General features: G+C 52.0%; 1 protein-coding gene across 2 annotated transcripts in view; it reads right to left on the reverse strand.

Annotated features, from left to right (window-relative positions):
* Nucleotides 1-1,804: 1,804 nt before the first annotated feature.
* Nucleotides 1,805-27,342, reverse strand: part of PCSK6 (proprotein convertase subtilisin/kexin type 6) — a 34,072-nt gene continuing 8,534 nt past the window's right edge. The window contains exons 3-21 of one of the 2 annotated variants that reach the window (XM_040077514.1): nucleotides 25,908-26,018; nucleotides 25,155-25,298; nucleotides 24,520-24,596; nucleotides 23,787-23,875; nucleotides 20,599-20,771; nucleotides 16,700-16,912; nucleotides 15,212-15,312; nucleotides 13,560-13,663; nucleotides 12,965-13,082; nucleotides 11,943-12,131; nucleotides 11,562-11,698; nucleotides 9,483-9,662; nucleotides 8,803-8,905; nucleotides 8,060-8,256; nucleotides 7,549-7,636; nucleotides 6,375-6,466; nucleotides 4,975-5,104; nucleotides 3,875-3,987; nucleotides 1,805-3,425 (exon numbers count right to left, since the gene is read on the reverse strand). In XM_040077514.1, coding sequence (XP_039933448.1) covers nucleotides 3,328-3,425; nucleotides 3,875-3,987; nucleotides 4,975-5,104; nucleotides 6,375-6,466; nucleotides 7,549-7,636; nucleotides 8,060-8,256; nucleotides 8,803-8,905; nucleotides 9,483-9,662; nucleotides 11,562-11,698; nucleotides 11,943-12,131; nucleotides 12,965-13,082; nucleotides 13,560-13,663; nucleotides 15,212-15,312; nucleotides 16,700-16,912; nucleotides 20,599-20,771; nucleotides 23,787-23,875; nucleotides 24,520-24,596; nucleotides 25,155-25,298; nucleotides 25,908-26,018 — 2,457 coding nt within the window. In that variant the 3' untranslated portion in view covers nucleotides 1,805-3,327. Of the gene's footprint in view, nucleotides 3,426-3,874; nucleotides 3,988-4,974; nucleotides 5,105-6,374; nucleotides 6,467-7,548; nucleotides 7,637-8,059; nucleotides 8,257-8,802; nucleotides 8,906-9,482; nucleotides 9,663-11,561; nucleotides 11,699-11,942; nucleotides 12,132-12,964; nucleotides 13,083-13,559; nucleotides 13,664-15,211; nucleotides 15,313-16,699; nucleotides 16,913-20,598; nucleotides 20,772-23,786; nucleotides 23,876-24,519; nucleotides 24,597-25,154; nucleotides 25,299-25,907; nucleotides 26,052-27,342 lie in introns of those variants that run through there. The other variant, XM_040077513.1, reaches the window with a different exon arrangement.

Here is a 27,342-nt window from a genome sequence, read left to right on the forward strand (position 1 = left end):
GCAACATTCTTGTACGTGACTCAGGCATCATGCAGCGTTAAAGACAAGAGACTTTAGTCATTTCAGGCTGTTCTTAAGAGGAGACTCTTTCCAGCCTCCTGGAAAGCAGGTCCTGCCTCTGACAAGGCCAAATAAAACACGGACCTGTCTCCCTTAGCACAATACATCTGTTTGCCTCAGCTCTACAGCCACAATAGAATTGTAATTGCGAGCAGATGGATTCTGGGTCTCAGACGCTGCACACAAGCTCTCGACAGTCCTTTCTTTGCAATGGAAACTCAAAGCAATGATTTTTAAGATCTGTGTTCCCCACCTGCCAACTGCACAATGGCAGATGGCCGTGGCTGCAACCCCACGGCCAAACTGCAAACGAGGAGCCAGGCTGTGCTAAGATTTTCCACAAAACAGCTATTATAGATTTGGCTTCGGTGCCAAGAGACAACAGAGAAATGAGCTTTAATAAATTGCCTAAATATGCATTTATCTTGAAGACACAGCCACTTTGATCCTCTGAGCATACCAGTCAGACTTCAATAGCTCCGAGCAAGTATTGCAACAGCTTGGAGAAATAATCTGAATTTTATTACTTTACAAGAATGATTTCTGAGGGAAGCGCTGGAAGCTGATGTTGTTGCATGAATTCAATGTGCAGAATTTGTTTTTCTTTCCCTGGCAGGCTGGAAGGCAGCAAAAAGCAGGATAGAGCTGAGACTGCTGGCGACTGGTCATCTTAAATTGCCTTGCCTTCCCCCGTGTGTATTTTAAGCTATGTCAAGGTGTAAGAATAAGCATTTTCCTTCCTTTGTAGTATTTCAGTACGTCTAAATATATCAGGGAGCAGTATTTAGAGGCAGGCTGCTGTGAGCCAGAGAACTGGAAGGCTGGCACAGTACTCCTGATCCACAGCTCCTGTTTTTTCACTAGCACAGCAGGAGAAATGAAGTTTGGTATTTTCCAACCAAAAGGGCAGAAGCCAGTTCAGTGTGTCAGCCCAGTTCTGACCTCTGGTTTGGCCTGAGTCTGAAAGGGAAATCCTGCAGCAAGAGGAAGAATCACTGTGTGTGATTAATTCACATTTATCATCTGATGAATGTGAAGACCGACAAAATGCAGGAGCCCACAGCTGCACATTTCTGAGAAAGCATCTTCCCTTGTGGGAGGGCTCCATTCTTTTCTTTTTTTTCCCCACTTAAAAAGCTCAGTTCCAGATATCCAGGCACTACCCCGGGCACTTGGCCCACGGTTGTTGCAAAACCAACAACGACAAACAAAGGGTTCCATTCCCCAACCACAGCAGCAGCTCCTCTCCTTCCCAGGCAGCCAACAGGGAACAGGGGCCCCGTGGCTCCCAGCTGCTGGGAACTGCAGTGGGGAACTGGGGGGCTCAGGATGCTCCTTGCATGAGTGGGAAAGGGGAGCAAACCCTTCTGCCAGCTCATCCAGGATCCCCACACTGGAGAATGCACACACCCGTGCCCCAGCACAGCCCCAAACCCCAGTAAGATGGCCCTGAGTGCACCAGCCCAGCCTGGCACAGGGCAGGTATTCGGGATTTGAGTTTCTTCTGGAGGTAAAAGACTTTTATAACAGCAGTAATGATGTTTTTGCAGATGCAGCTCATCTGCTCCTGAGCATTTGTCCCACAGGTGCCCTGAGCTGAGCAGGAGCTCCAGCCATGGGAGCAGCTTTGTCCAGCAAAGAAAGGACGTGCAGTACCTCCAGCTGAGGCTGCATGAATTTGGAAAAAGCACAGATTCATTTGTCAAGGGAGATCAATAGTTTATTAACTTAAAGATCAGTTCACCGAAGCTCCATCTTTCCTTGGATTTGGTCCAGGCAGGTGAGGGCTGGAGACAGTGTGGCTTTCGCCTCCTCACCTGGCTGAGGTGAGCTCTTGTGGGCAAGCCCAGGCAGGGCAGGTGTCGTTGCAGCCGAAACCAAGCAGGGATTATCCCAGCTCTGTGTGGAACTGGTGACAATTCGTACTGGGAATTTCACTGGCGAAAGGTTTAACCCATTAAAACTATTAACAATGAGAATCAGAACATGCAGCGTAGGAAAGAGTGTTTACATACGTCTGGTGCAAAGAGTGGCTTTGCAGGGTCAGAGAGGAGAAAAGGAGAAGGAATAAGACACAAAAAGATGCCCCGCTCCCATATAAAAAATAGTCCACAGAGAAAAAAACAAGGATTGTATAAGTTATTTTTTAAAAATCTGTAAAACAACATAGCCAAGGATATTTTAAACACAATTATATAAACACCACATGACTTACTATTGAGAGAGAGCATGAAAAGGTTTGTTTCGGGGAAGGGTTTTGTAGAATTTCCTGGCTGGATCCCTGGAATGTCTCACTTGGGAAATGGATGCCCAAGAAAAATCACTGCCATGAACGGGAGGATTTTTTGGGAGAGAGAGAGGGGTGTACCCAGCGAAACAGGGAGAGGATCGTAACGCAAAATGCCAAGAAAGATTAACTGGGACAACATCTCGTTTAGAGGAAGGATTTAGCTTGTTCCAGAACTGACTTAATCAGCAATGTACGAGCAGTTCCAGGAGGGAAACACATTTTGTGGTAAGGCTGGTCCGTGTGGACAACCCCTCCCCAAAACCCTACGACTCCTTGTAGGCACACGGGTTTTGCCTGGCTGCAGTTACCTGCAGGGCAAAGCCCTGCTGGGCTGACACACCTGCAGAGCCACGTGGGGCAGCTCTGGCTTTGGTCCTCAAACCTCCAGTTATTGCCACGGCCAGAGGGAAGCAGTGACCGACCGGATCCGAACAAGGAGTGCCGGAGTGGGCGTGGGGCCCCGCTCCGGAGCCGCCTGGTTCATCGTTTTACCTATGTACAGAGCACGACGCTGGCAAAGCAGGTTTAGATCAGCTGGCACCTGGCACAAAATGGTACCAAAACCGAGCCAGAATCGGCTCTTTCCTCGCAGGAAGTGAAGTCCTGCATCCCTTGTGGCGAGGGCTCCCGCCGGCCGCTGGGAGCGGGCGGATCAGTGGGATTTCTGCGAAGAACCAAGCGTGTGTACATGGATCATGCATTGGTCCCTGCTCACCAGGAGTGTTTGAGAGTGTTAATATCACCACTTGTCTGCTGCTTCCAGGCCTCGATCGCTCAGGGTACGCTCCAATCTCTGCTTAACATATTGCTATAGAAACGCGCCGACAGTGATATTAAAGCTATCAAACTTACGAGCGAATGCTTGACAGCACCATGTAAACTCTCCCAAAGCTGAAAAAATAAACTTTTGTCCTAAACATTTGGCAAAACTGGGCTGGCAGTCAGTGGAAGTCCTGGATGGATTCAGCCGCTGAACTTTACCCGGCCATAAGACACGTCTGACAGCAGAACTGCACAAACAGCTTCTTTTCACAGAGCTTGTTTGATTTCACCATCTCACAGAAAGTCTTGTCAGCTGGAAGGCAGGGGTGAGGAACAAGAGAAAATGAGAGCAGATTAACATTTTAAATAAACAAACATTGCACGTAACAGGCGCAGCAACTGTGCCAGTGTTGGGGGAGACGGAATTGAAAAGGAGTCGCTTTTTAAGGGCATCTTTCACATGATTTTAATGAGGGAATAAAGGAGCTTTGCACTGAGTGGGAGAATTAGCCCCAAGACTAAACTATAACGAAATACAAATGCTTGGATGTGTTTGAGCAACAGGCAGATATCCAGAAGTAGTGCCAGGTGAGCCACCTGCCCCCCACAGCCGGAGCCCAGCCCGCTGCAGCCGTGCCCCAGCAAGCCCAAGAGCTCCAGCACTTTTAGCTTTAAATGGTGAAGGGAATCCCCCAAACCTCCCATTTTAGCTACCAGGAGAGCACTACTGTGCCAGCCACGTACCACAGTTCTGCCACTTACCGTTGGTACAGGTTTCATTTGTCACACAGGAGCCACCGAGGAGGCTGTATCCTTCCTTACACCTGAGGCAGTTTCCACTGGAGCCCTCGCAGGCTGAGCAGTGGTCATCACACCTGGGGACAGAGACCTTGCTGTGACCTGAGCCAGCACCAACACCCCGGTGCTGGCTCAGGCCACCCTAAGTGGGCTGTCAGCCAAAAGATGTCTGCTGGCACCGTGACAGACAGACCAAACCACAGGATGTGCAAAATGGCAAATTCAAAGCTTGAAACGTTATTGAAGCCCTGAGTTTGGTGAGGCCAGCTCGATGCCCAGCGACAGCTAGTGACATCCCAAAAGCTCTTGTCTTCTGGGAAGATTCGCTGGGACATGCACCTCACCTCCCAGCCATCCCAGCTAGAAAAAGAGCTGCAAAGTGAACCTGTGCTGCTCCCATCCATCTGCCCAGAGTAAAGAGCCCAGCGCTGTGCTTCCTGCCTGGGGACAGTGGCTTGTGGACACTGTGCCTGAAATCCCTGGGAAGGGATGCTGGTCCCTGCTGAAGTGCAGGTGAGTGAAACCCCAGCAGGCAGGGTTGTGTGTTCCCAAGTCAACTTTAATCCTTGCCTTTCGTGTTTGCTTTCATGAGGCTGAATCCACTCCCACTCCCCACTTAAAGCACAGAGCTCCGGAGAGAGTGGGAGCAAATTGTTGCCTCCCGGCATCTCCCTGTCTGCCACACACAGCCCCGTGCTGGGCCAAGGAGTGGGGAACACTCCTCCAACATGGCCACAGGGCGAACGGAGCAGGTTTAATTGAAGGCTGGAATATTTACCTAAACATTGCTGTTCCTCCCACACCTCCTCCAGAGAGCCCGGGGCTGAGGCTGAGCCCCTTCCACTGTAGCCCTAAGACACCTTGGCTGGCTCTGGCGGGGGAGCGTGCGGCTCCGCTGCTCTGAAATCCACAGGGCAGGGGCGTGTGGGGTCCAGCCCCACAGCTGCTCTGGCTCCCTCATCCCTGTTTGAATTTCCATCAAGCTGTGAGCTGTTTCCAGTGTTATCCTGTCATGGCTGGCAGCGCTCCCCATCCGCCCTGGCTTTGCTCCGGTGGTCCCGTACCTCTTGCAGACTTTGTTGGGCAGCCCGTGGCTGTCGGCGGGGTAGAAACCCTCATGGCAGGCGGGGACACAGCGCCAGTGGGGTGCAGAGCCCTCGGGGGTGCAGGGGGTGCAGTCCTCCTCTCCTGGCCCTGTGGGGACAGGGAAAAGGGCAAAATGGCACCTGGGTGGTTTCGGAGACAGTGCGAGCGTGGGCACAGCCCCACATGTGATGGGGGCATCAGCTTGGCTTTGTCTTGCTCATGAACGAGATGCCTGTTGTGCCACAGGATCCCGCGCGTGTGCTTGGCTCCCACCCCAAAAAAGTCAGCTCTCATCCCAAAAAACCCAGCTGGGACCCAGTGTCTGTCCCTCTGCAGAGCCAAGAGCTGGCTACCAGGGCTCGGTGATGAACAGCACACCGAAATCCCCTCTGGGCCATCAGCCACAACTCCCAAGCATGCACCAGGGTTTGGATTTCCCTAGGGTGGAAAAGAAGATGCTGAACTGGGCCAAGGAGGAGCTGGAGGAGGAAAATGCTCCAGAGAGGAGCTGGGAAAGCAGAGGACCCCACTCCGATGCCTGTGTGTTATGGCTGGACAGCAAAGCTCAGTGATAGAGGTGGTATCGTTAAAGGGTTTCCATGCACCAAGCTTGAGAAATGGTTATGCAGGAAAAGGAGATGAGAAAAGGCTGGAAAAATAATTGTGGTGGAGTATGTTCACACTGACTGGAATAAGAATTAGAAGGGAAATCATTTTCTTCAAGGGTTAAGAGCCCATTCCCTTCCAGGCTTGCCAACAAGATCGATAAATATTTTGGATTTGGACTAAGGCAATTGCCCATGTATGATAGAAGAGGTTCATGCCACTGAACATGGATTGTCTAGACATCATATTATCATCAGATCTATGACGATTTCGAGGGCAGACGCAAACATTAACAATGGAAAATAATTGGACTTGCAGGAAGCAAGAAAGGCAGGATTTAAAGGGAAAGCTGAGCAACCTGAGGCAGCTGGGGGAAGCTGGGAGCGGCCAGCCCGGCACTGTGGGGCGGCTGGGATAACACGGGATAACACAGGATAACTAACACACCTCAGCTGCCTGACATTTTTATCCGCTGCAAAGCCACCTTCCATCACTCCGAGAGGGTTTTACAGCCTCCCCCGCAACCTTATTAAACTAAAGCACCTGGCTTCGGGGAGATCGAGAAATAAAAAATGGCTCTAATAAAAATGTAAAAACTCCCCTAAAAACCTTTCCAGCATGAACATATACCTCACGGGACGTGCTGGAGATTTGGGACTGCTTTCCCTCCAGCACACTCTGCCTCGGCTCAGGGTGGGTACAGTGGGGGTTGGCATTTGATGCACGAGGGGTTTGGGGTTTTGCACGGGATGCTGTGGGGCCAAGGACATACCTGTGCTGGCGGGGCAGGTCTCACACCGTCGGGGCTCCCGGCTGAGGTACATGGCAGGCTGGCACTCTGGCACACAGCTCTCCCCTGCCAGGCTGCCAGGAAAGCAGAGAACATTTGCACCCAAAGCTATGGGATTCAGGGACTCAACACAGCCCATTCCCATCTCCTCACCCCCTACGGCATCCTCAGCCCGCAGCGCAGGAGGTGTTGGAAAGCCAGCCAGCATTTTAGGAGAAATTAAAATCCTGCCTGGACCAAAGGGACAGCTGCAGGTCCCTTAATTAAGCATCCAGGAGGAAATAAAATTATTTTTTTCCCCTTGGGCAGCCAGCCAGGCTCTCCTGAAGACCTTTTGCACCACTGTGGCTCCCCAGAATAAAAGGAAATTGGTTCAGCGCCGCGGCTGGGCCGGTGCTGCTTCACCGGGGCAGGGATGATTTGAAGTCCCGGCTTAAAAGGATATTGGACAATAAAAAACAAGCGCCGTGTGGATTATGTCTGACAAGTGCCTCCACTTGTGCTTTTCCGAGGGAGTAGATAATCTTTTGGCAGCGGGAATTTCTTTGTCTGAGCAAGCCCCACTGCTACACCGTGGCTCTGACTCACAGTGCTTGAACACTGCTATGGGATTGTACTTCCGTAAGCAACTGGGGAGGGAAAACATCTTGTCCCTAGTGCTGACACCGGGCTCTGTGTGCCAGACACCATGGTGACAGCAGCAGTGGCACCCAGTGGTCCTCACTGGGTCAGGGCTTCTCCTGCAGGGCTGGAAAATCGCTGTCCTGTACTACCTCCACTCAACAGGTACATCAGATAAAATTTTCAGCGTGCATGAATGTGAGGGGAGGGTTTCTGCATTTGCTGTGAGGATTCTCAGCCTGCCTGGAGCAGCTCAGGCTGGTACCAGGTCTACACAGCACTCACCCCCACCCTGGAAAGAGCTGGGGAAAATGAATTTAAATTTAAATCATGGCTTTCAGCTAAGAAAAGGATGCTGATCACCACTTTTAAATTCCCAGACCTCCAACACACTGCACCAACAGCTGCAGCACCATGGAAGCAGGATCTCTGGTCTTGAACTTAATTCACTCTCCAATTTCCCATCGCTTTTCCCAAATTTAAACCACAGGTATGCATGCTGCAGGTATAAACTCCTCCCATGCTGGTGTGTTACCTGAATCCCTCTTTGCATGCAGTACATTTGTCTGCTTCGCCGACACATTTTTTACAGCTTTGATGACATTTCAGACAGCGTTTCTGACCTTTCAAAAAACAAAGCAAAGCAGGGAGAATAAAATCTGGACGGTGATTTGCAAGCAGCAGTCAGAGCCACAAAGCCCCACTGCACCCCAGCACCAGCTCCCCAAGGGGAGAAAGGCACATCCCTCCCCAGCAGATCCCTGCTATTGCAGGTGACCTTATCTGTCACCGCTTGCTAAAAAGAAATATGCTTTGCAAGCAGCCAGGATCATTAATTACAGTCTTCTAATTAAGAGCTTTGAGTTGAGCACCTCTGCTTTGCACCACCCTCTGAACACCCAGAGGTTTCCCTCCTCCCCTCACTGTGCAAAGTGTGTCAAGAGGGAAATTCAAAGCCAACACTCAAGAATCAAGGTGCGTTCTCCACCCATAGCACTTAAAATAGAAGCAGCCCCCGCACACCCTCATGTGATAAACCTCCTTACGTTCCTCGGCGTAGAACCCTGGTGGGCACAGCAGCACGCAGGTGCCCATCTCGGCGTGGTGGTAGAGGTTCCTCTTGCAGGCCGTGCACTGGCTCGGGCCCCTCCCGACGCAGCGCTCGCAGCCCTTGTGGCACCGCCGGCACCTCCGGGCGCCGTTGTCACCGAAAAACCCAGCAGGGCACGAGCTCACGCACATCCTGGGGAGGGAAGCGGCAGCACCGGTCACCTCCCGCCTCAGGCACCCGCCACTGTCCCCAGGCCTGCAGCACTTGGGGCATCCCCCAGCCTTGGCAGCAATTGGAGCTCGTTTACTTCTTCTTCTTGTGATTTACGGTGTCTTGAAAGCCACAGCTCTAATACAGAGACGAGGACTCTCGTCCAAGCTGTAGGTAAAGTTTTCCTGTGCCATCCCAGGAGACGGAGGAGTGGAGCAGTTCCTGAAGTGATTTGGCAGCTCAGCTGGCTGTCCCTTGGGTGTGGGTGACCCCAGCCAGTGAAGCCAAAGCTTCTTCCTCAACATGATTATGTGGCCAAGATCCTCCAGGACTCTCCAGCTCCATCTTCTCCACCCCACTGTATCCTAATTCAGGACAGGGATCCTCACTGCTCCTTCTCCACCCATTTAATTTCTCATACACTTCTTTCTCTGTGCAAACATCTATCACCCACACTAACCTGTGAGACCTGAGGAAAGGTGCTGCTGTTGCCTGGGGACCCCATGGGGACACCCCACCACCCCTCACCTGCCAGTTTTCATGCTGCCCAGGCTGTAGTGGATGCAGTTCAAGCACTGGTCGGCGTTGGGGCCATCGCAGCCCTGGTCACCACACTCAGGATGGCACGGACCTGAGGAGGGAGAGACCAGCTCAGTGTGGGAGAAGCTGAGCATCCTCCAGGCACCACTGCCAGGATGCCCTGAGCACACCCTCCCTGGACCAACAGACACCTGAACCCTTCCCTTATTTTATTCTAGCTCCTATATCTATTATATTTTAAATTTTATCCTATCTATCTTCTGGAACTGAGTGGCTTTGGGTGCTTGTCTTTCCTGCAGCTCATCCTTCCAGAATGAATCCCACCCAGCCACCCTCTGGCTGAGCAGGAGCAGCTTTGAAAGAGGGACCTGCTCCTCAGGGAGCAGCAGAGACACCCACCCCTGCCCTTGCTGGAGGAGAGAAGGTGGGCAGAGGAGCTTTTTTTACCCCTCAGACAGCTGCACCACCAATTTGTGGCTGAGACGGGGCACTTTCCTACCTTCTAATTTCACCATCCTGCTGCCCCGTTCTGGCCACAGGCACTGCTCCTCCCAGCCCGCCTCAACCCCAGGCAGGATCAGACCTCGTGGCTCCCCCAGTTTTTATCTGGGTTTTCATTTCCCTGAGTACTCTGGGGGGAACAGTGTGGGAGCTCAGGCAGCGCTTACCCGCGTACTCCTCCTCCTCCTCGGCCACCTCCACCTGGCTGTGCAGGAAGGCAGCTCTCGATGGCTCCATCTCCGATGTTGGCACTTCCAGTGACCTCCCCCGGGACTGGGGCCCACTCAGTGCAGTGTAGGGGTGCTCTCCTGTCCCGTAGAAGATGAGGCTCCACTCCTTCAGCTTCCCTGTGGGGCAGACACAATGTCACCCATCCCTCTCCCAGATTTGGGGGAAGCAGGAGGAGGATGGACTGGACCATCAGGGTGTCACCGCTGGCACAGCAATGCAGAAGCAAACAGTGAACGCCCAGAAATGTTCATGAGCCCCTGAGCTTCCAGCCCACACAAATGCAGCTGTTTAAGGCACTTATAAGGGATTTTTAATTCCATAACTCATTGAGGAACCGCAGCACCACCACAGTCTCCGAGTCCAACACTGGAGAGAACCAGTAATTTTAAAAGCTCCACAATAGAGGATTATTTCTGTCTGACAAAAGCCACCCGGCACACACTGGATTATTTCTTGCTGCTGTTGCTCCAGCCATTTCTTTTTGCCTAACACAAAAGAGGTCTGAGCTTGGCATCCCCCAAAACACTGTGGTGCACCTGGCGAGACCCCCCCAAGGCCTTACACCCACACCAACACCCTCCACAAGCCACATGGCTCTGGGGAGAGAGTCCAAAACTGCTGCTGCTTCTTTCCAATGCTGTTTTTCTTCCAATTCCCCATCGATGCGAGTCACTTCATGCCTGCAGCGTGCTCGGCTTTAACTCCTAATCCCTGTGTTTCCAGGAAGGGCTTAAAATTTGCAATACCCAAATCCCTTGGCTCTCCCAAAGGCATGAGAGGACACACCTGCTGCACCGAGCAGAGCTGGTGTGAGCGTGCAGAGGGTCAAGCCCTGGCAGCATCAGCTGGAAAAGAGCCTTTGCCAAAAGAATTGATTTAAATTTGCTTTAAATCTAAAATATCCTGTGTGAGGGAAGCCCAGGCTGCACGGGGCTGATGTGGGGGTGCAGCACATGACACTCGTAATATTTAATTGATATTAAATTAATCAATTTAGTGGTCTTAAATTAACATTTAATACCCATTTCTGCTATGAGCTGGGATCATTTTCCCTCTTTTTCCTCTTGTTTCAAACCCAGTGCAGACTTTTTGAAGGGATGACTTAATGCACTCATTTTCATTTTGTTTTGCCAAGCTCCGATGCCCGTGAGGGGCTCAGAAACACCCACCACAAACTGTAAATACAGGGGCAAAAGCAGCTCTGTGGGCGCTTTGCTGCTGCTCTCCAAGTTCAAAAGACTTGGGGCGAAGGCAGAAAAACAGAAACACTTTCTGTGCAATGCACCCCCACGTGCGCCTCCCGCCAGAAAGTAGCGTGGGAGAAATTTTTAATATGCTCCTGGCTTCCTATCAATGATTGTGTGGGTTTAACACCCCCACAACACACGCCAGCCCCGGGCAGGATGCTCCACGTCCCGCTGCCCCCAGCCAGCGAGGCGGCTGCCGCTTCCCGGCGGGGCCGGATTCTGCCAACACGGCTCCAGGGCTGGGAAGGGGTCAGGGAGCAGGGGGCCTAGCTGGGGAGGGGGGGACACAGCAGGGTTGGGGACGTGCAGGGGGCCAGGCTGAGCCCAGCCACCCCCCACCGGCACGGTGGCAGTCCGGGGAGGATCGTGCATCCGTCTGCAGCCCGAGGGGCATCGTCCCCTCGCGCCGTTGCACAACCAGCCCACATGCCAGATGTCCCAGCAGCGAAGCAAAACAAACAAACAACAATTACAGCTCTTGGGTTTCCTCGTTTTGACTCATTACAAGTTTAATTTTGGAAACCTGGCTCTCGGGTGCAGCCAGTTTACTGTTGCTGCTGCTGCTGCTGCGAGAAAAGCCACTTCCAGCTCAGCCAAAACGGCAGCTTCCTGCGTTCAGAGCTGACATTTCATTCCCATTTTTGAAAATCTGGGCAATACAGTTCTGCTGGAGACCATAAAACTCACAGCAAAATTTACAGCCAAACGAAGCAGCCTACGAAGTGTTTTGGGAGCGAGAGGGACTGGTGGGCGCTGGGGGATCCTTACCTTGCACGGCAGGGTTGCGCACTTGGGATGGCGTGTCGTGGATCTCCAGGGTCCACTCCCCCGCCGCCCGCTCCCCCCAGCAGTGGACGGTCATGAACTCCCAGCCCTTGAAGCCTTCATTGGAGTGGTCAAACACCCTGCAACGGTAATGCCGTGCGCCAAGAAATGTGACTTTGAATGTTGCGCTTTGTCAGAAAAAGTAGAGAGGTTTTTGAGGGGTTTAGGGATCCTTGCACGCACACACCCTTGCAGCAAGCTCTCCTGCAGCTGAAACCTGCGCATGCTCCCCACCTTCCCCCCCAAACCCAAGGAAACATACAGCAACTCCCTAAAGGAGGCTGCTGCCCAGCCCAGACGCGCCCTGGCTCTGGCTGCTCTCACCTCCTGGCGAGGAGCTGCGACCGTGTCCCGGCCGGAGAGATGAGGCTGATCTGGAGGTCCCCCCGGCGTGGGTGGGCGATGCTGAGCCTCACCACCACGTGCTCCAGGTACAGCACGTGCTGGTCCCGCTGCTCGGCGCAGGCGCTGCTCAGGGTGCTGGCGCGCAGCACGTGGTCGGCTCGGATGTACCTGCCAGGGACAGGGCTCAGCGTCAGGACGGGGACAGAGTGCCCCTGGCTCCCAGGCATGCACGCCCTGTTAGATTTGAACCTGGTCTCCTGCTGCTTCACAGCAAAAATTATCTTATCTGCCGCTGCAATTCCCAGTGTCCTAGCATGGGAATTTGCTGAATTGCTGGATGGTAACAAGATGAGTTTGAAGTGCTTCGAAGATCTCTGCCTTATGGGCTGCAAGGGCGCTGCTTTATTATAATTACGAGTGCAGTGCTCCTCTTTGGGCTGTAATTAGTGTCTGTATCAGATAAATAGCTTCATGAACACACTTGGCTCTGCACTCATTCCTGTTTTGCATATGCAAGCCTCTAAAAGACTTTTCTGATTAACAACCCTCTTGCTCTACAGCCAGGCATTGGTAAATGAGGAGTGTCCACTTGGTCAGATCCCTGATCCCGCTCTTCACCTAGGAGGGGCTGACCTGCTAAGGATGAGATGTGAACCTGAGGTGGATTGAACCTGAAGCCAAATCCAAAGAGAACCGAGACATTGGAAATTTGGTAATCTTTGCAACAAATCACCAGTTTTTGATGTCTCACATCAAGACAAAGTGTTTGGTGTAAGGGTGGAGAGACCAACACATCACTGCTCATGTAGGACCCAGCAGGCAAGGTGGGTTTGGTCTCTCACTGTCAGCCCTCAAAAATTCCCTGTTGATCACTTGTCTGGGAAGCAGAATCTTGCAAAAGGGGAAAAAAAAAAAATCACCCACTGTCAAAGCTGGCCCTGGAGAGCCCTAATGGGACCTGCACTTCACCGAGCCATGGGCACAGACCCCACAACACTCACTTGGGCACCCTGTCCAGGCTTCCCACGCAGACGTGCTGGGGAGGAACCGTCTTCCACTTCTTGGCTTCCACCACAATAGCGTCAGCATCCACCAGCCCAAAGCCATATAGATGGCTAACTGGAAAGAGAGAAGACTCAGAAACCTTCAGCCTTCCCAGCAGGCATCAGGAGCTCCTCGTCAGTGCTTGGTGGAGCACCCTTCAACCATTAGGGAAGGTGTGGAGTTGACCCCATTGGGATATGAGGTGTTTCAGCGCATGGAGCTCATCACCCTGTCCATGTTACATCTCAAATCCACACTGGTATAATGGAAAACTCTTTGCTGGGAGCAGCCCAAGGAAAGTAGCAAGAAATTCTGCAGTTCAGGAGTCTCCACCAAACAAGTTTTCCAAATCTCCACCAAGCAAGAGTTCCAAACATCTCATCCCATGAATTACCGCCTGCTCCTCCCTCCACTTAACAGCCTGAGGGTAGGAACCCCCAATGAACCTGACAGTGGCCACCCACGGTGAATTGTCCCCATGAGTGAAGTTCTGGAGACCTTTATTTTCCCTTGGCTGGCCGTTCTTGCCCTGCCATCCCCACGGCCTCTCACCTTTATGCCCCGCTCCGTTGGTTTTCCAGTCTGGTGCTCGCAGGTGCCCCGGCCGCGATGTTTTGACCAGCAGATGTTGGACGTCCCTCCAGGTGAGCAGGGGGCTGCAATGACACGTGGCTCATGGGGTGGCTCTGCTGTTCCCAGTCCTCCCAGCAGCAGCAGGTACCCCATTGAGTTTAAAAAAAAACCAACACAAAACCCACACCAGTCCCCTCTCCTTCCTGCTAGAAAAAAAGCAAGAATTGATGATTTAAATGCTGACACCCTGCCACCGCTTGAGGTGTCCCAGCAGTGGTGTGCCCCAGGAAGGGATGTCACATGCCCAGGGGAATTGCAGGATTTACTCCTGGATAAGGCCATTTAGCTCTCAGTCTCTAGGGTAGAAATGAAGCAAATCAGGAAGGTTTTCCCCATTTTTTTGTAGGAGACGGGGAGCAAAGCACATCCTGAGGCGGGATAGTGGGCTCGGCAGCTCGCTGATACACAGTGCTGAGCAAACCTTCCCTTTATAGGTATAACAGCAAAAAGTTGCTGGAAATAAAACCCGGGTTGTTCATTAAACAAAGAAATTAAACCCAAATTGCCTGTACCTCCCCAGACTGGGTTTGTGTGTTCAGAGTGCTGGACACTGAGTGCTCTGTGCTTCTGAGCCCCCTCACGACCCCAGCCCAGGGATATTGCTGGAGAATTTTCCCCGCTTTACTTACAGTCCATTGTTCGGCATCTCGAGCTGGGATTTATATTGCTCTCGAGCAACATTTAAAGAAAGAAATTCAATTTATTCTCTCTTGTCACAATGGAATGCCTGAGCACCAAGCTCTGGTAGTTAATGTTGCATTTTATGCCTCAGCTAAACAATTCAAAAATTACATCTAAAGCTTTTAATATATTTGTAATGAAAACGGCATCTCCGGAAATGCTTTCACCCGACCTGGGTGTTGGGATTAAACCAGCGGAGGGGGAATGGAGCCACAATCACCATCCCTGGATGAGAGTGCAGTGCTGCCCTGAGGCTTATTCTTATTCCCAGCCTTAATTTTATTTCCACTCCATAAAAATAATAATCAGCTCATGAGAAGACACTATGAAGCAACACAGGGGTGCCCAAGGGCTGTTCCTGGACTGGGGAACTGTGATGGAACCAGGATGGGACCAGGATGGGGACAAAAGGAAAAGAGCAGCTCATTTGAACCAGGAGTGTGTCGCTGACAGTAAAGTCCTGTGAGGTTTTGACATTATGAAAAAGTAGTCCTTTTCCCCCCCGAAATGCAACGCTTGCTGAAAACCGTTACTTCTGCCGACATTCCCCAATGTCTGTGATGTTCTCTGACTTTTTTTTTCCCCAGGAAGTATTTATAAAACTCCCATTGGAGCTGCCTGTCAGCGATTTCAATGCACCTACTGAAAAGCCTGACTGATGTCACCAACCCCAAACTTTTCAACAGATGGCAACAAGTGAAGAATTAGATCAATAAAACACCTGTGGGAAGAGCAGATTCAAAACAACAGCATCGCCAGAAAGGAGCGATTTAAAATAACTTTGTGTCATTTTGGTTGCTCCAGAGGAAACAAAACAGCCTCGTTTCTTTCAGGTTTTTCTCACCAGGTGCTAAATGTGGGAACATTTCTCCTGATGGGGTCACACTTACTTTGCCTCCAAAGCCAAGGCGATGATGCCCGCGACCATCGGGGCGGACACGGAGGTTCCGGTGTGGCCGTCGGTGCAGCGGTGCCGGAGATCCGTGGTGACCTGTGGGGAGAGGAGCTGCAGCCTCCAAAATGCTCCCACAGCATGGGCACTACCACATCCAGCACCCCAGATTTGCTTGGGATGCTGCCAGGGAGGAGATGAACCTGCTGGTACCCAACCCCTGCCACGACTCCAATGCCATCGGGGAGCACAGAGCCCCAAAAATGGGCAGCAGATACATTTGGTGCATGAGAGAACACCCCTGAACTTACATTTTCCTTTGCTCAAAGCTGCAAAATCTATTTGAAAGGGGGAAAAAAATCAGCTGGAGGAAAAGGTGGATGGAGCAGTGTGAGCTGGGGTGGGTACACGTCCAGGGGTGCATGTTGAGCTGGGCCATATTAAACATTTTCCTTAAAGCCTCCAGCTCCTGGTCTTGGACAAGAATTACAGTTTGCATAGAGAAAAACAAAACAAAACAAAACAAAAACAAAAACCATTTCCAGTTTTTTGTTTTAAGACAGAACACAATGTTTGGGTACTAAAAATTTAGAGGAGGTGGGGGGCCAAGAGATGCTTTGTCTCATTTTAAAAGGCTCCTAAGTTTTGAGTTAATCTGATGATTTCTGAATGGGAAACTGGTTTGGGTTTTTGCCCAACAGTGCTCCAGTAGCACTGGACATGCAAACACTCCTGGAAGTGCCATGAAAAAGGTACTTGCATTCTGTTTTCTGGCTGGAAATCTTTTGGGGGAGGATCAAAAAAATCACTCCTTAATACAGAAAAAAAAAAATTTACTTGCTAAGAAAAACAAACAAAACAAACAAACAAACAAAAAAACCTCAACACCCCAGGCAGAAGACCTCACTGGAAAACTCCCTCCCCAGGCTGGGTAAGGTGCTGTGTTGGTGGGAGATGTTTTGTTTCCCAAGGTTCAGATGATGCACAGGGACGTCAGTAAGGATCAGCTGTGGTGTGACCAGGCCACAGCAGCTGTTGGGACAGGGCAAATACAGCCTGGGTGGCAGGGCAAACTGCACTGATCCACATGTGCACACATTTTCAGGCAGCTCTTTGGCTTCAGAAAGTCTCAGCTCCCAGTTTGGGGCGGCCACACCCCTGTTAAATGCCTCTATCCCCCCTTTTTTTTTTCTCTCTCAGGCTAAAAAATTTTCAAAATTCACTTTTTTTTAAAAAAAAGTAACAAGATACAGTGAGCGAGTACTTTGGGGAACAGGTAAATATTTACACGGGTATTTTTGCAAACCTCCAGCCCTTTCACCCATTTACCAGGGAAAACACAACATCCCTGAGCAAAAACCAGAGCAAAAACCCACTGCAGAGCTAAGGACAACTCCTAGCTCTTCCAACTGAGCCATCACCCAGCCCAGCCACACAGAAAACACCCAGGGGATGCAGCCCCACTCGATTTTGGGGTACAACTCACAATTTTCCGCTCATAAAACGCCCCGCTGCTGTAGGTGGTGGCCAGGGTGGAGGCACATTCCTCCAGGTACCAGGGCTTGTAGCCGTTCTCGGTGGTGCTGCTGATGGAGATGGTGTAGATGCTGTTGGTGTAGCCGTCACAGGAGCAGTAATCGCCCTCTCTGCCGCCGTTCCCCGATGCCCAGACGAAAATGGACCCCAGACCCCTGCGACCCTGCGGGCACAGAGGGGATGGAGGGTTAGGGGAGGTGTTTGTCCAGGATGAGAGGCCGTCCTGGCATGGGGAGGAGGGGGTAAGTCTGATTTTTGGGTGTTTGGGTAAGGTGGAAGGATGGGTCCCACCCTGCCCAGCACTCAGCCCCCTGCATCAGTGCCCACAGGTGTCCCTCAGCTCAGTCAGGCCCAGTTTACAGGCAGTGGTTCTCCAAAAGGATGGGAGAGCCTCCAGCAACAGGATTTTGGCATTTTCCCTGGGGGAAAGCATCTTGGGTACTCAAAGTCCCTGGACCAGATGCTAACGTACAGCCTGGAGCTTTTAGGGATGGCCCTGCAGGAGGAACCGGCAGGGAACTCCCAAACCCCAAACCTCCCAAACCCACAAAGCCCCTCGTGAACCACCCAAACCACCAGAAAGCTTCTCCCAGCCTACTCTTTAAGTTTCTTTTGCTTTTTTTTTATTTTTCAAATCCCACCCTTTTCTCCCCTCCCCATCACTTGGCTGGAACATCTGATGGAGCCATGCCCACTGGGTACAGCTGTGGGACTCGAGTAGGAATTGGGGGGTAGGAGAGGTGTGCCTGCTGCCCAGACCTCCTTGGAGCCAGGAGAAAATCCCACCTGGCAGCAGCAGCCAGGAGGAGCCCCTGGAGAAGCCAACACCACAGGAATGAGCCCCATTCACCCCTCCATCCAACCCGGGACACCCAGGAACAACCCGGCCCCACGGGGATTCCCAAGCAAGGTGCCGACAGCCCAAAAAGGAGGATTTTTGGTGATCCAAAAGGGTTAGGGGCAGGAAATGAAGTGGCTGGTTCTCTTCCGTGCCCTGTAAGGCAGGGCTCTCTGGGGAGGATGGAGCGCTGCCGGGCTTGGCAGGCGATGGAAGAGCGGAGCAGCCCCGTCCTCCCCGCGGCTGCTCCTGCCACGGAGAGATTTCGGCGCTCGCCTGGGCAGATCTGGTGTTTACCTCCCTCCCACTGCTCTGTGGCAGCTTCCTCCACAAAAAAATAATAATAACAATAATAGTAATAATAACAAAGCAGCTTTGCTCTGGAGGAATTCACCGGGATTTACTGTGGGCTTTAGGTGCCCGGGGGGAGCAGGATGGTTTATTACCTGTCTCGCCCTCCTCCTGGGGCAGAGGATCTCTGAGCTGACCCTGCCTTTGGATACACAGCCTAAGTCAGGCTCTTTCCTTACTTTATGAAAGTTTTCATTATCTGGGCTGCCTCCCAGCCAAACTGGGTGGGTATTTCCCTAGCAAAGATTAATAGAGCTGTCTGGAGCTCTGCAAGAAAAAGTGCAATTGCCAAGGGAATTACTGCCCTGCTCCGCATCACAGAGAGCTCAGCTCAGCTTGCCAGCCCACCAAGCCTGCTGCTGGCATCTCCCATCCCACTTTCCAGGGTTTCCTGGATCTGCAAGTAGGCAGCGTCGCAGCCCACACGCTCGGCGCAGACAGTGACCGTCCAGCTCGCCCACACCAAAGTCAAAACACCTCCAAGGATGGGTCCCACTGCATGCAACCCAAGCTTTCCCAAATCACTAATCAGAGGAATAAAACCAGACACAACTGGCCAGGCATCTGGAGATGTAGCAACGATTTTGATTAGGATCAGAAGACTGGGAGCCCAGACCTCCCTTTCATCCCTCGCCCCAAGCGTCGCACCCACGGGAGCCAAGAAAGGCTCAGACCTGTTCCAAACCCACATCCCCACGATGCCCAGGCAGGGCTGCATGGGGGGAAGGTGGGTTTGGAGACAGCACGGTCACATGAGGACATGAACAGGCACATGAATGACACTCAACAATGCACAGCTAACACCTGACAGCATTTCCTGGCAGAGCAAGAGCCCACCACATATTGCAACTCCCTCGGATTGGAAAAATCCATTCCTTCCCTTTGCTCTCAAAAAAGGAGCGATCAAGATTTCTGTAAGCAGACCCCAAACATCCAGCTTCTTAATTTGCCATCCTCCTAAGCCAATGCAATGCCAGTGAGGGGCTCCTGGCTGCTATAAAACCTGAATCTGGGCATCATTTAAACCAGGAAATCCCTCCCTGGCCAAGCTGGGGCTGATCCAGCTCACCCCAGCAGCTCATGGGTTGGCTGTGGGATGCACAGCATCTCCTGCTTCCGCAGCACTGCGGGGCCTGGGTGTTTGCCCAACAGCACTCCATGAACGACCAGGATAAATATCCCCTCGTTAGCTCGGGAGCTAATAAAGTGTGGCTGGAGGAACAAGAAACAAGATGATAAATTACCCCAGCGCAGTCCTATCGCTAATAGATAAAGGTTATTTTAATGTTTCCATTAAAAACTCAATTTTAAGGATTTATAACTTGGTTACAGCTGTTTGCTCGGGCTAAAGGTGGCGGTTAACTATCTGCTTGCAGCTTTCCTCGTTATTTAAGGAGATGGAGTTGGCAATAACGAGCTGTGCACGTGGGATAGTGGGTGCTGCAAACACGGGGTGGCAATGGGGTGAGCGGGATGTCCTCTGGGAGGCAAGACCAAGCATCCTAAGATAGTGGGGCTGTGCTGGGCAAGTACCCTGCTGCTGCCTATTTGCTCCTGCATGGAAAAATAAGGTCTAAAAAGCAGCTTGTTCCCCCGTATTTACACGGCGTGAACTCCCCGGCACTTCAATGGATTCCTGGGCAGGCTCACCGCCCCAGCAGGAAATCGAGTAAACAGTGGGAAAAACGCTCCACCCTATTTTTAGATAAGAGGCCACCCCAACACCCGGCATGCTGCGGGAAGAGGCAGCAGAGGAAGGAGTGGTGGCAGGGGTTGTCGTGGGGGCTTCACAGCCCAGCCTGGGGCTGCTGGCAATGGAACCCCACCCCCAGATTCTCTGGAGCACCCAGGGAACAACCACTGTGGAGCCCTGAGCCACTGTGACCCTTACCCACAGCGCCCACCGAGCTGCCAAAAAGGCCTTTTTCCCAATGCTTTTAGCCAATATTGGGCATTTTTAAAAAGTACCCAAAAAGGGAAGGGCACAGGAAGGCCAGAGCATCCCCAGCAGGGATTGACAGCTGTCAATCATTTGTGATGTTAGCTGAACTTTCTTACTGGAGGATCGCAAGGACAACAATCCATCCCGTGACAACACCCACGTCCCTCCCCAGCCATGACACAGCCACTTGCTCTGGGTGCAAAACCAGGGGAATGCTAAACATGACAGAGGCCCCTGGGAGAGGATACCAGGGGCCCAAGGAGCATGGAGGAGAGGGTTGGACATGCTGGGGGTTTGGGATACTGCTGTTTCCATCCATGCCAGCGTCCAGGGGGGACATTTTGGGGTGCTAAGTTATCCCCCCAAGAGCTGCTTTGGGTTTCTCATCCCGGCAGAGCTTCGCAACACAACCTGGGGCCTCCCTGCTCTGCCGGGGCTCTGCCGGGGCTCTGCCGGCCGTGCCGAGGGCTCCCACCATCACCGGGCACCTCCCGCCGTCACCACCCTCGGCCGCCAAATCCACCGGAGCTCTTAGGGACGCCGGGGAAAACTAGGAAAAATTAGAGATGATTGGCACCCCCCCGCCCCAGCCCTAGTGCTGCCATTGCCTCAGGGGGCCGAGCTGCCCATCCCCACGCCAGACCCCGGGCCGGCCCTGGCCCTTCCCACGGGACAGGAGGAGGAGGGCGAGCGCGTCTGGGCGCTGTGGGATCCACACCTTTTTAATGCCTTGCTCAAAAGCCTGTTTGGCCAATAGACCAGGTCCATCAACTGTCTTCCCATCATCATCTGGCCCCCAGCTCGCGCTGTAAATGTCAATGTAATCGGGTCTGATGCCAAGCGACTTCGCTTCAACAACATCTGTTACATCTCCATCTAACATACGAATGCCTAAAAGCACAAAAACATCAGACATTAGGGCTTCATGGCGTGGATGACAGTGTGAGGATTGCAATCAAAGGGCTTTGTTAACGGCGGCGGAAACCACACGGCTCAGGCGCGCCTGGAATAGCTTCAACCCGTGGCCCCGCATGCCAACGAGCCTGGCAGCAGGATGCTGGGGAGCTAGGGGGAAGTTTTCTGTGTTGCTGGCTTCATGGCGAGTGATGGAGGAGGGGGTGTTAAAATTCACTTCCCCTCCATTGGTGGGGAATGAGTGGTGGTAGTGGTACTGCACTCCCCAGTGACAAACCCCCACTAAAATCCTTTTTTTTCTCCTTCTGATTCCTTAGGTAGCATATTTCTCCACCTGGAAGATTTCGGTGTTTCCTGAACACTCATGACCCCCAGTTTCAGGCACACTGGTGGGGTGAAGCCTCTCCTTTGAGCGGGGATGACTGTGACTGTCCCCAAACCCCATCACTGCCCAACTGATGCCAGCAGTTCCCTGGAGAGGGAGAAACCCCAGGGGAAAAAAAAAAAAAAAGAACAGGCTGTGGTTTGTATGGCCAAAATCAGAGCCAGGACCCCAACACATGATGGGACAACAATGCCAGCTGGGATAACCAGGGTACCAGCCAGGATGCTCATAGGCAGAGCCCACCAGCCATGGTGGGATGGGTTGGGGAACTGCTACAATATAAGAGCACAAGCCCCTCTGCTCTCCATCACCCTTTCCCTGCTGGATTTCCTCTCCACACAGTGGGTAGGGGGTACCAGGCACCCCACCAGGCTGCCCAGAAACAGCCCTTGCAGGAAAAGTGATGCTGGAAATTTCAGCATCGTATTTTGTCAGCCAGGGAGAGTCTGGTTTATAAAAACGCATTTCCCCTTCCACATGTATTTTGTCTTAAAGCAAACAAATGGGGGCAGATGTCATTCCAGCTGCAGCTGTGCTCTGGACACCAGTCAACTCAAATATCTCTTTCTGACGCTGTCCCCGACCAGCCAAAACCAAGCTTAGAAATGTAAAATCAGGGAGCAGAGCTGTTCCCAAAAAATTCCTCTTTGTCAAGAAGAAAACACAAGGAGAAGGGGCGAAAAGCCAAGCCCAGTGCCTGAGCTGCACACAGCAAGGAAACCAGCTAAGGGATGAGGTTTGTGCAGGTTTGTTTGCATCAGCAAGCCCAAAATCATCCTAAAGTCAACCCAAAGCCAACCCAAACCCTGCCCAGAGACAGCCACCCACAGTGAGGGACTCCCTGGTCAAATAATGGGGAGCAGGAGGGAGCAGGGGTGGGTGCTGCGAAATAAATGAACTTTGTGTCACACAGGGAGCAACACTGACCTCCAAAGCGAGAGTTCGAGGAGAGGGAAGAGGAGGAGGAATGGCAGGAGCCCTTTCCTTGAGCAGTGATGTGTTTTGCCCAGGGCATATGAAAAGCAATGCAAGAGCACTGAAGAGCAGCCAGTAAAATTAGATGGGAGCTCTCCGAGTGTGACAAATAGGCTTCCCCAACAAGTTGTGCTCATTAATCGCTGCTTTATTTGTGTAATCCATCTAAAATCACTCTCACTGCAGCTATAGCGTATTTTCCTCCATGATCCCAAACTTGATACGGCTCAGACTCTATTTTTCCCCTTTGCCTGCTCACGTTGTGGGAAGCCCCCGGCCTCCAGCCCTCTGCCAGGTGCCTTGTCTCACTCAACACCTCCCCAGCACACCCCTGAGGCAAGGCACTCGTTAAAGGGAGCAAATTAAAATGAGACCCAGAGGTCGTCATAAAGTCAACAAGAAACGCTCGTCTCCACAGCTGCTGTAGAGAAAGGAGCATGAAGGGAACGGCCTGATCCTGCAGGATCCAATAAATCCCACCAGGAGCTTTGCCTTGCTCTGCTGCTGCTTGCTGTGTGCTTGAAGATGGGTTTTTAGAGGCAAGAGGCCTCTAAGAAGCAAGAAGCCATCACACATGTAGGGGGCACAGGAGATGGGATGATGTGCCACAGCCCTTACACTCCTACCAGTCCACTCTTCACCCTTCCTGGAGTTATTAATTTCTTCCCTCTGGGGATTTTCCCAGCACAGACAACCACGGGAGGTACCTGGCCGAGAGCAGGATCCCTGTGGACACTGCTCCCGTGCAGACACAACCCTAACAAAAGCTGTTTCCTGCCCAGCCAGGATAAATAAGCCAAAAGAAGGAATTAAACCCCAAATCCACCCATGGGTACTTGGTCCATGGTCACTTCTCCCAGCACTGGGGTGGTAGGAGGGGCTGCAGGAAAAGCCCCTCTCCAGTTCCCACCACGCCAGGGATGGGGCTGAACCCAACTCAAGGAATTTGTTCCACCGGCCATGGAGGTGGGACACCACAGTCCCACCCCTGTTAAGACCCTGGGTTGGCCAGAACTGCTCCAGCTCAAACCAGCTCAGCTAATGCAAATTAACTCAGCAATGCTAATTAGCACTAGGATCCAATTTATTGATAGAGATTCATTTGCTCTCCACACACCATGTTATTTGAGGGGCTATGCAGAAGATCCTCCCATATGCATCTCTGGCCCCACATCTTCTTGGTGTTTTTCCCCCTGAGGGTATTTTTGGGGTTCTCCCCAGGCCCCCTGCTCTGAGTGGCTCCTCAGCATCCCTTGAACCGACAAACAAGTGACAGCAGCTCTGAACCTCAGCCAGCACCACTGACCATAGCAAACACACCCACACCAATGGCAGACCCTTCAAGAGCAGTTATGGACTTTTGGAGTGAAAACACCACATCCTCAATCCAGATGCACCCTCACAGCAAGGATGCAGCCCAAGCTGAAAGTTTCCACCCTAAATACCAGAGCCAGAGTCCCCTGCATGCCACGTCACCCATCCTCCCCCAACACCCCTGGCACCAAGGAGAGTCTCTCCTGGGGGAGCAGCATCCCACCTCTCCCCCAGGAGCCTGTTGGTGTGAGCAGGGTGGCCATGGTCCCTCAGGGGGGTGGTGAAGGGCAGGGGGGCCATGGAGGTGCCAGCCTCACCTCCGATGCGGGCGTTGTAGGCGATGCCCACGATGCAGTAGGAGTTGTTGGCCGCCGCCGCCACCTCCCCCGCGCAGCGAGTGCCGTGCCTGCAAGGAGAAACCTCCCATCAGCTGATGGCCGTGGCAAAGGATCCCTCCAGCAGCACCCCACCCTGCACCCAAACCCAGCCCCAAGGCCGGAGCAGGGGGAAAAACTTCCCTTACCCAAAACCCACACCAAGAGAGTGGAGGAAATTAATGCTGAAAGCAATTTGCTGTTTGCATTTTGCACCTAAATCCAATCTGTTGTTTGCATTTTACACCTTGATGCAACTTCCTCTTTGCACTTCGCACCTAAATGCAACTTCCTCTTTGCATCTTGCACCTCTATGCAGGCAGCACTTTGCATTCCTGTTTCCCTTCCATCTGTAACCAATCCCACTTTAACTGAAGCCCAAAAAATGCACCCAGGCTTTGCCATCTCAATCACCCATCCTGACTCACGTGGTTCAATCCCCAATCAGGGCAAGGAACTCCTTGGCGCTGTATTTGGTGGTTGGAGGATTCATTAACAATTGGTGTGGTTGGCACTGGCTGAATTTGCATTAAACACAAGGACTCTGTGCAAAGCCCTTAGCACAGCCTTCTCCACAGCACTGGGAATGGGGAAGGGACCTGGAAGACACCCCAGGGGAGAGACCCAGCCTCAGGGACTCCCCAGAACCCTTGCTCCATGAATTATCATCACGTACTTGTTCTCATTGCTGGCATCGTAGCGTGGAGTTGGGTCGTGGTCATTCCCGTTAACATCGTAGCTTGCAAGAGGGTCCTGAAAATATTAGATTCACCATTAGATTCAATTTACTAGGTGGTTGTGGTGGCCAGTAGCTGCAGTGATGGCCAGTGCAGGCAAGCAGGGCAGAAAATTACATTTTCCCCTTAGTTTCTGGCTATTTGCTCAGAATAAATAGTTTTAGGCTGCAGTCCTGTGTGTTTCCCAGGGGAAACATCCTGCTACCTCAGGAACTGCTCCTCTGAACCCCAAATCCTGCTGGGGACAGCACCCCCCTCCCTCCCAGTGTGGCCATGTGGGCTTTGAGCTGGGGCTGAACGGGTTCATGCAGGTTTTTGGCTCTGTCCTGGTGAGCAGAGGGAGGAGGCTGCTTCCCAGGCAGCTGCAAAGGGAGTTTCCCCCAAACCTCCTTATCTAAAAACCTCATTTCCTTCTTAAAAACATCGCAAGCTTTTTTTTTTTTTTTTTAACCAAAATCTTTCCTTTAAATATGCCAATGCACAAACTTCAGCTGTGTTTACACACTGAAATTCTCCACAAATCAATCCATGGTGAGGATCAGCCCCAGTCCATCCCGTCCATCCCCCGGCTCACATAGTTTTGCAGGAGGTCGGGGTGGTTCCTCTCTATGCCGTCATCGAGGATGGTGACCACCACGTTCTTGCCCGTGTAGCCCCTCTGCCAGGCTGCCAGGATGTTCATCTCCGACCTGCACCGACTGTTTTTATCACCGCAGTGCTACGGGGACAAACACAGCTGCAAAAGGGCCGCAACCCCATTCCAGCCCATCTAAGCAAACAGCCAGGCTGGGAGCCCATTTAATCAACCAGAAAATATATTTACAGCCCACCCCCTGCCATATAACTTGCAGATTTGTTATAACTTTACTCCACAGATCAAACCCATCCAGCAGCAGTTAATCCAGGCAATGCTATCTCCCTATTATTCTTTTCCTCTTCCATTTCAAGTACTGTGGGCTCTTGGGTTTTGAAGTGCTCGCTTCCTTTCCGCCCTTAATTTTCAATGAATTTCCCTGTCAAATACAGATCGATGAAGCAGGCAGGAGAAAAATTATATTACAAATAGATGGCTGCAGCTCTGGGATGGGTAAAATACAGCAGTGCTGCTCCCAAGCCTTTGCTGTGCAGTCCCCGATGAGGGGCAGCTAACAAGGGTGAAACACTTCAAATCAGACTCTCAGGTGTATTAACTCACTATTTTAAAATCCTGCTGCCAAGCACATTTGATGCTATTATTTCATTACTGGCTGGGCTGAGCAAAGATAGATGATGCATTTGCTTTGAAATAAATGACCCCCCCATAGAGCAGTGACAGGGAGGCACCCACCAGGTACCACATGTTGGGCCACACTGGGTCGTTGAAGGGCAGGGCATGTGGTTCCCCTCGGACCTGCCTCTTCACCCTCCTCTTCACCTCCTGCTGCTGCAGCCAGTCCACCTGCAAGCAGAGACCTGGGTCAGCATCACCCATGGGCACTGAGCCTGGCATTGCCCACTGAAATGGGGCGTGGGCAACGCCAGCCTCAGCCTGAACCCATCCCAGCATCGCCCCGTGCTCTGGTGAATCCCCGTCTCCGTGCCCAGAGCTGCTTGTGGAGACAGCAGCTCCATTTGGAAGGAGACGGGATGGATGGACAGACAGACAGGGTGAGCTCAGCTCATTGTGCTGTCTAAGCCAGAGCAGATTCCTCTGCTGGTGCAGCAAAACCCTGGAGCACAAATAACGTCGCTTCTGAGCGCGTGCCTGAACCCCCCCGGCTTAGTGAAGCACAGAAGCACGCGCTGGAGTCCCGCTGGAGACAGAACACATATTTCAGTGCTTACTAAAACTTTTGGAGAAGACTCAGGTGCTTGGCTTAGTTTTTGGGCTGATCCTTCCTGCCGGCTGAGAGGCAGCAGCTCAGCCCTGAGGCTTTTCCACCTGGCTCCGGGGCTGCTCATCCTTTGAGCTCCTTCCTCCCGATAAAATAATAAAAGCTGGGGGTTTTACCCAAGCACAACACGCATTTCTCAAAAATATGTGATGGCCACACACGGCTGTGGCAGATCTCAGGGGATGTGGCCAGCTCCACACAAGTATTTTTGGCAGTAGCTGCGTGTGAGGTGGCCTTGGAGCTGACCACTCTGACATTTGTTTGCTTTCCAGCAGGGCATGACACGCAGAGAGATCAAATGGGAAATGATCTGGAAAAGGCCACGATTGGGAAATGCTGTTTGGGAAATTGGTGTTTGCCCACGGTGCTGTAGCAGGAGCTGCCTGTGGTGCTGCTTTGGAAGCAGTCACATCCCATCCCTAGCAAGCATTAACCGCCCCCCAGACCCCTTATTGCCACACAAAGGGCTTTCCTGCCTTCAGCATGGAGGTGAAACACAAGTTTAGTGAAAAAAGGTGATAAAAGTAATTTATAGACCAAATCTTTACAGATGTTCATGCTGGCAGAGAAAGGAGGCACCAGCCAATGAACTGAGAGGGCTGTGTGACACATCCCTCTTTGCTGGACACTTTCTTCCTAATGGCTCTGGGTCTTTTGGGAGCTGCTCGTGGGAATGTCTCTATTGTTGTGACTAAGACTTTTTAACAAAAGGAATAAAAATACAAAGTGCAACTTTTGTTGAGCTCATTTATGTAAAACTGTCAGCTGAACTGAGTTCTTGCACAGTTTATTGCTTTGTGCCTCGGATGGAGGTGGATGTCAGAAACCCGACAGCTTCCAGCCTAGAGCTTGGGTTTTAAACACATATATATTATAAAGAAAAAAAAC

This window comes from Hirundo rustica, chromosome 13, assembly GCF_015227805.2.
Source record: "Hirundo rustica isolate bHirRus1 chromosome 13, bHirRus1.pri.v3, whole genome shotgun sequence".
NCBI classification, from domain to species: Eukaryota; Metazoa; Chordata; class Aves; order Passeriformes; family Hirundinidae; genus Hirundo; species Hirundo rustica.